At 42.7% G+C, this 9,755-nt stretch overlaps 2 protein-coding genes across 2 annotated transcripts in view; both read left to right on the top strand.

Annotated features, from left to right (window-relative positions):
* The window catches only part of COIL (coilin), a 7,871-nt gene extending 1,330 nt beyond the window's left edge, over positions 1-6,541 (top strand). The window contains exons 2-7 of the mRNA XM_009287721.1: positions 463-1,654; positions 1,981-2,067; positions 3,161-3,208; positions 3,821-3,896; positions 4,790-4,878; positions 5,381-6,541. Of these exons, the coding sequence (XP_009285996.1) occupies positions 463-1,654; positions 1,981-2,067; positions 3,161-3,208; positions 3,821-3,896; positions 4,790-4,878; positions 5,381-5,470 (1,582 nt within the window). The 3' untranslated portion in view covers positions 5,471-6,541. The remainder of the gene's footprint in view (positions 1-462; positions 1,655-1,980; positions 2,068-3,160; positions 3,209-3,820; positions 3,897-4,789; positions 4,879-5,380) is intronic.
* A 2,709-nt stretch (positions 6,542-9,250) lies between these two features.
* Positions 9,251-9,755, top strand: part of TRIM25 (tripartite motif containing 25) — an 11,458-nt gene continuing 10,953 nt past the window's right edge. Inside the window, exon 1 of the mRNA XM_019474224.1 lies at positions 9,251-9,732. Coding sequence (XP_019329769.1) covers positions 9,251-9,732 — 482 coding nt within the window. The remainder of the gene's footprint in view (positions 9,733-9,755) is intronic.

The raw sequence follows: 9,755 nt of genomic DNA, 5'->3' as shown, positions 1-9,755 counted from the left end.
GGCCCTTCTCGCGGCTGCCCGTAGCCCAGCGGCTCCCTGGGTGGTGGAGCGGGAGCCGGGTGCTCGCGGGCACCGTTCCCCAAAGCCTGAGAAACCCCAGGATGTCTGAAAGGGGCTGGAGAGAGCCAAGGGCTTGGAAATCTCCTCCGGGATGGAAGGAGAGCGCTACCTCCGTCCCCGGGTGCTCCCACCCTGAGCACCTGCGCCGCCCTGAGCGGGTCTTGCAGCACCCGTGCCCGCGGGCGAGGGCTCAGGCTGTGAGCCTTGGTTTGGGCTAGCAACCCGTGCTCTGGAGACTGCTTTCTGAACTGTCCTGAAGTTCAGAACTGAACTTTCTGAGCAGGTGGAGCATCTCTGCTCCCAAAAGATGACCTTACCTGAGCTGCTAACATGTAGGAAAAAGGTGTTCGTTGTGCTGAACAGTAGCATTTGTTTGGTTTTTGGTTTTTTTTTTTTTGACAGAGTAAAATTGGAAGAGATAGTCGCAGATGATTATGAAGAGATAGATGATGGCTTCTCTTATACACCAAAAGAAAACAAAAAAAGGCGTAGACAAAAGCAGGAAGAGGAAGAATTCTCTAGGAATGAAGACAGGCATAAAAGGGAAAAGAAAAAGAATAAACATAATCCTGAGTATTCCTCTTGTAGGGAAGAGACCTCTGTAGATATTCGTGACTCTCAAAAAAGGTACAAGAAAAGAAAAAGAAAGGAAGAAGTTAGTGGAAGAAATAGACTCACAGAAGGTAAGGAAGAGAGCTCTACTGACCAATCTAAAAAGCTTAAAAAAATGGAGAGGGAGAAACAGTTGGCAACAAAAAAGAAGGATGAAAAGCAGATAAAGGCCGCTGCAGCAAAGATGGCTTTAGAACAGGCAAATGAGAGCTTTTTTCTAAATTCTGGTAAAAATAACACCAAAAAAATCACAACGCAGTCCGGAAAAAAGAGGGTGGGAGCTTCAGATTCCTCCAGCACGTCATCTGACAGTGACAGCAGTGAATTAAACATAGAGCAAAATAAATCTTCCCATAAACCTGTAGTGGCAGCACTTCCCAAAGGCAAATCCCAAGCTGCTGCAAATTCTGATGTGAAAACTGTTGTTTCTAATAAAGTCACTGTAAAGTCTAACGCTGAAAATTCCACTAAGACTGCAAATAGTAAAAATGCTAAAAAATCCCAGTCCTCTAGTTCAGATTCTGACTCAAGTACAGAGGATGAGAAAGTGGCAACGGCACAAGACAGTACTGCAAAGGAAAAGTCACTGCCTGACAATGTGGCGGCTGTAAAAACCAGTACCACCAAGGCTCCCAAAGCAAAGACCTCCTCTTCAGAGTCTGATAGTTCAGATTCAGAAACACTTGTTATTAAAAAACCCGCAGCGAATGCTGGACCGAGTAATTCCGTAGTAAGAAACTGTACTAAACAGTTGCCAACCAGTATTCAAGGACCACTTGCCAGCCCAGGTCGTGGAAGGGGGCGTGGAACAGGAGAGGATAACTTCTGGAGAGGACCTAGGGGCCGTGGGTTTCGTGGGATGATGAGGGGCCAAGGCCGTGGGAGAGGAGCAAACCCTGGCTTCTTCTATAACTACAGCAGTGAAGGCCAGAAACAGAGGCAGTTAAATGAAGCTGCGACAAACACTTCTGTTCTTGTCCAGGTGAGTGACTTACGCAGTCATAGGTCACCTTTCTCTTGCAGCTTTAACTGTACAAAAAACGTGTAGGACGAGAGTAATAGATTAGTAGGATAAAGGTTGATCTTAACTTAGTAAATCTGATATTTACTGTATCATCTCCATTTAGCAGCCTGAGGAAGTGTTTATGAAACAACATTTAAGTGATTGTATTATATATCTCAAAACAAAGCACTCGGATGCATACCTTACTCTTCTCAGAACGTCTTACAATCCATACAGCATAAACATTGTCTTCTGTTTTTATTAATGCAGTAATTAAATCAGTGCGTTTACCGTTTGTTTCACAGAATCCCGTGGAAGTCCCCAAGAGAGACTATAGTGTGTTACCTCTTCTAGCTTCCCCACCACAAGTGGGAGAAAGAATTGCCTTTAAGGTAAAGAACTTGTGAAATACTGAATGTTAGCGGGCTAAATTGGTTTCATTTGGGCCACTGTAAGTTTTGCAGGACATGCTACAGATAGTGTAGTCTTGACAACCAAAAGCTTACACTGAAGAACTTAATCTTACATTGTTCTGGGTCTGTTATCCTAGAAATATTAGAGTTGGGAAGTAGTCTTCATCCTACTTATTTGTTCTTTTTTAAAAATTTTGTTTCAAACTTAAGCAGATGGTTCAGCACCTAAAATGTCGTGTCTACTGATTGTAGGCATCTCTGAAAGCGTTCACTCCTCTCTTGCTGTCTTTCTAATCTAATAGTTTTCCCATACAACAGAAACTGTTACAGTTTTCTTTTTACAACAAAAGCATTTTTTAAAATTCTTTTGTTGTAAAGTCTGACTTTGATTTTTACAAAGGTTTGGAGCGTGTGCATAAGTTAAATGCATTTCTTTAGACTTCCTGTATTTGTATCACACAACGAAATGTTGTCTCTGCTGTCATTTCAGTGTGAATTTCCATGTACATCTGTACAATGACTCTCCTAACTAGCACACAAGTCAGTTCACAAATAATAGAATTTTCTGGTTGCACCTTCACAAAGTCTCTCTCTCTACCATGGGCATATTCTCAAGGTTTATGTTTAAATAAGAATGCCAGAAAGAAGCACGTTACCCCTCTCTTTCCAACGTGCAAGGAAAATCAGCATTAAAATTAGATGCTATAAAAGAAGAAAAAAATTCTCTATGTTGTTATTTGTCTCTATATCGTTTCTACAGTATTATTGCAAATCTTTCCATACAAATAATTACACTTCACTACACAATAAAAAAGTAAATGAAAATGAAATCACTGCAGTTGAGGAGGCTGGGATCCATCTCCCTGATCTCCTCTCACAGCCTGACCTGAACGTAAATCCTTTGGAGCAGCGAGTCCTGGAAGACTACCTGGGGCTGTGATAGGCATCAGGATCCAGGAGTGGGAGGCTTGGTTCTTGCACTTTCCTCTTGCTGAAGAAATGTGTTGGGTATAGGTGGCATCATCAAGGATCGGGAAAAGTTGTAATTTGTTATTTGTATTTCTTTCAACAGCGCTTGGAACTAACTGAGAATTACAGTCCTGAAGTTTCAGACTATAAGGTACTGATTGTGTTTCCTTCCTTAATTCACTCACAAAACTATTGTAGGTGAGGTAAGGCTTAAATATTTTGAGGTTGTGCAGTATTTTTCTTCTCATCCACTTGACTCCGTGGGCTATTCCTGGTGTAGCAGTAAAAGTGAAAACTCTGGAACCCAAAATAATTGAAAATTTGAAAGGTGTAGCAGTTAGTTATTTAAAAAAAAACAAACCCGCAAGCATTATTAATGATCATTAATATTTTAGAGATGACAAAAAAATGCAGACCTTCAAGTAGAAAAATGTAGCTGTATTCAAGACCACTGCTGTTTGAAGTCAAGGCATATTCTTTAAACAGGTGCAAGTAAAATTTTGTAGCTACTTCAAATAACTTGGTTTCTGGGTAAGTCCTGATTTAAACTACAAGGATGGTGACAATGAATAACTTCCGTTTATTGATGCCAGTAACTGCAGATTGCCGAGCTTTAATACTTTGCAGATTTTATACATAGAGAAAAAATTGACAGATATACTTCTTCTTAACTGTGATCAAGTACCACGGTCGTCGTAGTGTGGAATAGTTATCCCGTGCTGAAGTATATCTTGTCTGATTCTTTTCTTGTTGCTTTATGAAGGAGGGGAAAATAATCAGTTGGAATGCTGATAAAAAACAGATCGAGCTTGAGATCCTTTCGTCATCGGCAGGACAATGTACGTACCGTGGGACACCAGATGCTTGTTGTCATGTGCATCACTTGGAAAACAGCTAGTCCAAGGCACACTTCATGTTTCAGGTGTATTTCCAATTTCCTTGGGTTCCTTCTCAACACATCCCTCCCCTCCTCACTCTCGGCAGGACAATGTACCTCCCGTGGGACACCAAATGCTTGTTGTCATGTGCATCACTTGGAAAACAGCTAGTCCAAGGCACACTTCATGTTTCAGGTGTATTTCCAATTTCCTTGGGTTCCTTCTCAACACATCCCTCCCCTCCTCACTCCCTCCCCAAAAAGTCTTATATAAGTGGAGAAATTCTAACACTTGCTAATTATGTTGAAGATGCTCATAGGTATTCACAAAATAAAATTTGTCCAGTCAGCACGGGGAGTCAGTGACTCATCTCTACTGGGGTTTCATTTCCTGAAAAAAATAAAATTATTACATGGAATTAAAGAGAAAATTTTAGATCATAATGCCATTCTTTGTGACGTCAGTGAAGCCGCTGTCTTCAGTGGATGTGGAGCTGAGTCCCTGCAATGACAAAGTGCACTTCAGACACCTGAAACTATGAATGTCTCTGAAATGGAATGTGTATTCTGCAGTCGCCATTTAAGCCAGAATTAATGAATCATCATCGTATGAGCATTTTTCTCAAATTTAGGCAGCATATTGTTGATTAACTTTTTCATGCATATAGTGAGATAATTACCTTAATTTTGGTGTGTAGTATTCAGTCCTAACTCAGATTTTTTTGGTTACAATTATGAACCCAAACACCCAACTAAAAAAAAACCCCAAACCCTGGTTTTGACTAGCTTGCTAAATATGGTAAACATTTAAACCTTTTTGCTTATAGTTAATGGAGTTGTTTGTTTGTTTTAAAGTTGCTAAAGAGCCAGGGAAATTCGATCTGGTTTACCAGTCTGCAGATGGCGCAGAACTGATAGAGTACGCTGTTCCTCAGGATACAAAGGTACGTGGGTGTCCTCTTTTGAAGCTTGTTACAAGTTTTGCATAGCTGATACCTGCCCGGCTTTACGGCTCCGTTGATCTCGGCGAGATTCCCTTTATAGTAATGCATCTGATTGAAACAAGTGAAAGCAAAAATAATTGTTCCTTTCTAGCAAGAATGTGCATGATTACAAGAGAAGAATCACTTCTTGCATGTTATTGAATTAACTAGATTCAAAAACAGTCATCAAACTGTGTAACTTTTTGTTTGGGCTAATAAAATAAACAATATCATGTCTAGGTAGAGTATCAGTTTTTACAAGGTTATTCATTCCGTGCACTGTTTTTCTCACCCAGGATGTCAGGCAGGTTGAGGGTCATTAAGAAGATCGATGAATCACAGGAAGGATCTGTGATCTTTGTTCAGTAGTGCTGTTCGAGTCTAGACAAAGCATCATGTAGGAGAAATTGCGTCTGCCTGTATAGCTTGTACATGCTAAGTACTGTCTGTATCTTTTTTTCAGATAACGGAGAGTTGGGATGCACTGATAGAGCCAAGACTGATTGTTGAGTCTTCAGTTAACGGATCCAGCGTTGAAAATGGAACAATCTAAGATGTGAACAAATGTAAATAATTGTATGGACTTGTTTTGTGAAATGCTGCCTTCTAGTGCTGGGGGCAGCAGATGCACTGGTGGAGATTTTTAATAAATGGTTTTAAAAAGAAACTATGCCAAAAGAAAAAGAATCACTTTTTTCTTAGTATATGTTTTTATGTAATACAGGAATACTTTGTTTATTATAGGAAGTCTGTAATACAGATCTGTGGTGTTTTGTTTTTTTTTTAAATAGAAGCTTAATAGTTTTTATATCCTACTGCTGCGAGCTGCGGAACTGGAATGGTTTGATCAAAAAGATAAAATACGACGTTGTACTGTCAGTAACTCCATTTAAATGTCTGGGTTTGGCTAGAGCCATGTAACTGCCATACAGAGGTAGCTTGCTGTAAGGATAATTAAAAACAACATTTAAAAATGAAATATAAATGTTGTTGAAGTGCACGTCTCTTCCTCTACAGCTGCAGGGCAGGATCCAAACGCCATGACCTTGCAGTTATTTACAGGGTTCACCTGAACGTGTCAAGAAAACCTTGTGGATTTCAAGCTTCTGTAATTTTGAGAGGCAGATAAATAGTATTGCTAACTGACAACTTTGCCTAGAACGAGTGGAATATGACATGAATCCCTGGCAAAATTGTGTCCCAGTGTGCTAATCGGTGTAGGCTCTGAAAACCCTGTTGTTTGTTTCTTTTAAGGCAAACCCTTTTGCCCTTTGAGTGCTGAAGTTTCTGTGCTGCCTTTCGTCTTTCCTTCCTCGTAGCAGAACGGGTCACCAGGTGGTGGCAAGGCGCTTCACTGACATCTCTGCTCATTACCACCTTTGAGGTAGCACCTCGTACCCATGTAGTCCTTGCATCTTGGCAAGTCTTACAATTTAAGATAATCCCTGTCCTGGGTAGTTGACTCTTAAACAGAAGACATGGAAAAAAAACCCAAAAAACGAACAAACTTAGATATAAACAAACACCTGAAAAATTGTACATTATGTTGTGTACTCTGACTAGTGCATGATTACATGAAAATATTGCACACCTTTGCATTATCCCTATTAAAATGTTTGTGAAGGAATCATTTTTATATGAGTAAAACTGATTTGTGTATTGCGGTTCTCTTTAGTTGCCGTTATTTTATGTTAAAATTTGTTTTTGAGAGAAATGGACAGTTGGATTCATGCGTGGATATTCTTGCAAACGGGACAAAAAGAAAATTCCAGACACTCTAGCACAGTCATGCTGAGACAGCTGGGGTTAATGGAAAGATTTTTCTCTAAAACAAATCGTTATTTTTGAATTCTTAAAACTGAAAAAACTAAACGCAAGAACTTCACAGCATTTTAGAGCAGGATTCACCTCTTGTCCCATCGCCTACAGCGCATTTTGGCTGCAAAGTAAATGGATACGGGGTCCCTCTGGCTGTGATGAACAGATGATGGTTGAAAACAAATACACCCCAGAGAGAGGATGTTTTGAAGATAAAACCTTGAGTTTTATTTACCCATTGTTACCAAGGTTGGGTGAAACTACTGTTTCAATGCACAGTTTAAATCAAATCAAGTAAATGCAGTCTGACGGAGCTGGCTGTCACACCCATACGCCTTCTCTTGACAGAGCCACACACAAGGTATCTCATAGCGGGGGAGCCGGGGCAGGGCTGGGGCACTAAATGGGTGAGAAATGAGGAATAGGACAGAATGTGCACGTGAATCCCGGAGGGAGCTGGTGATGCTCTGAACAAGCCCTTTTTGCTTGCTCTCCGTCCCTAGAGTTTCGGAGTCTCTGGCAAGCCCCTTTGCTGGGGCAGCCCCAGCTGCCAGTCATGGGGACTCCTTGCCACCCTCCTCTACGCAATTTAGCATTATGGGTTTGTTTAAAAATTGTGTTACAATTTTTTAACAAATTCTAGTCTCATGACTCAAAATGTGAGGATGTGTTTGAGCTAGCAAGCTACAGTCACGCGTGCACAACACGCTATAGGCCTACAGACAGGATGAGCACCTGCAGCTGGAGGCTGGCGGCCAGAAGCTGCTGAACGGATCTCAAAGACCTGAAAGTTTGCTGCTGTGACTACAGGCCTTGCAAAAATACATTGGGTAGCCGTCAGCTCTTTAGGAATTTGGGGTCATTTAGAATTTTGATGGGAAAATCGTACCTACTTAAACCACTTCTTTGAATACTAAATCCAAAAAAGTAAAAGAGTATCAGAACACCTGTCTGGATGTTTGCTCAGCCACACGTACACAAAGAACAATTTATTCTGCTGTGCTTCTAATTTCCTGCTCAGACTCTGAGTGGCACTTTGAATCCGCAATATCTGGGCAAAGGGTTAGATTTAGTTCAGAACCACACGAAGAAGTTCTCAAGTAATTGCAAGCAAGCAGAATAGTAACTTCAGTAGCTATTTAAATGGTAAAATTCTTCAGTAATTTTTAATGTTAAGCGTTGTTTTTTAGACAACAGGGGTGGTTGGGCTTACTCAAAACAGAATTTCAAGCCCTCTTTGACAATGGAGAACTTAAATTGTTCATCTGAGCTGTAAACATCCAGTGTTCTGCTCCAGAAGCAAAAGCTACAAATGTGAGGGTGTATATTTACACTTTATATCTGCATACCTTTGTCTCCATCAGTAGACACCAGGTGAGTGCTGCAGAAAATACAGTGAAGGTGTTGAGCCTTTGAAAGATGACGGTGGCTTAGTCCAGATAAGCCCAGGAAGAAGTGCTTCGTTCACCTATAGAAGAATAAGAAATGTAAACATTAACAGCTGCTCTTTGGGCCCATCTCTGGTAACACACACAACACAGCTCTGTAAGAACGTTCCTTTGCAGTCACTGTCAATCACCACTGAGGTACCCTCAGGTGCCCGCATCCCCTCTGACAGCAGTTACAAAGTCCCGATCTGCATATCCCAACGAAGCTGTAAATAAGTGGAGCCATGCCCATCTCCTAGAAACTCCCCCACCCTCGAGCAGATTACATCCTTGATCCTTGAATGTTCGCTCCTCCCTGCCAAAGCCACGGCAGCTCTGAACGCCTCCTGTTGTCCCTTCTGCACCATTACTAAGCAGTGAATCAGAGCCCATGACACACAACCCCTCCGTAGTTCCTCCTGAAGGAGTATTACGTGACTGGAGCAGATTATTGACGTAGGCAGAAGTCAACGTTATCTGTATAACATAGGTTTACAATGACCATTCAGATTTAATTTAGTCTTCCAAAATAACTTGGCTAGGAATTTCTTTCAAAGCACTAATTCTATCAAACAAACCACCACTGCCTCTTTTGAGTGCTTTATACGACTCCTGAACATTTTTGGAAGTCTCTGAGAATTAATGCCAATGCAGAAACCTCACAATTCTCTGCTAATACTTTTTTAACGACATTAAAAGGAACATCAGCAGTTCTCCACACTAGGCGTCCTTTGGCCACTGGAAATGCAGTCGACAGCAGACGGCTTCTTCTGCTGCAGGCCACCAGGCTCTGTTTAAATTCTTGGGGAGGTCACAGACTTTGTGCCAGGCTGGTCCATTTCAGCCATGCTGCCAGTGTCGGTGGAGAAGTACGGAGGGCACGAAGGAAGTCCCTGGGACACCAGCAGACAGGGCAGAAGAAGGAGCAGGGAGAGGCCGCTGGGAGAATTCGGAGTCAAGTTAGTTAAGACAGGAGCGGTTGCACGCATTGCTATTCAGCATCCAATGTTTCTGTTAGAAACAGCAATTATTCAACAGTCAGACTGAGAAAAAAAAAAAGAAAATTTGAGGAAGTACCTTCTGTTGAGATGGTTTCCACATTCACGGTGCAGCAACCTGTGTGCTTTAAAAACACCGGATCGACAACAGCTTATTTGACCTTCACCAGCCGGGTTAACCGTAGCTCCGAGGAAAGCAGCCGGGGCTGGCGGCAGCTCGGCCCTGTGCCCGGTGGGAGTCGGGGTTCGCACGTTCGCTTGGCCTCAAGCACACGCTTGCGGGCAGCGGTGGACAAGGCAGGCAGCTGCCAGACTGCGCTGGAGCGCCCGGAGTTTTCTTTGTGTCCACTTTCGGGACGGGAACGGGGCAGCCGGGAGGCAGCGCTCCCCGCGGCGGTGGGGCTGGCAGTCCGGGTGGGCGTTCGCATCCGAAATTATTCGCTTCGGTTTAGAAACCAAACCCGAGACCTCCCGGGCACAGCGGCGGCGACGGGCGACGCCGCATCGGCCTCCCCCGGCTCGGGACCTCCAGCGGGACGGGGGCACCGCGGGGCCGTTCAGCCTCCACCCGAGTCACGGCAGCCGCCCCCGCGCC

This window comes from Aptenodytes forsteri, unplaced genomic scaffold (assembly GCF_000699145.1).
Source record: "Aptenodytes forsteri isolate BGI_AS27 unplaced genomic scaffold, ASM69914v1 Scaffold153, whole genome shotgun sequence".
Taxonomy (NCBI): domain Eukaryota; kingdom Metazoa; phylum Chordata; class Aves; order Sphenisciformes; family Spheniscidae; genus Aptenodytes; species Aptenodytes forsteri.
Note: the sequence above shows the minus strand (reverse complement) of the source record. Positions and strands in the feature narration are given on the sequence as shown.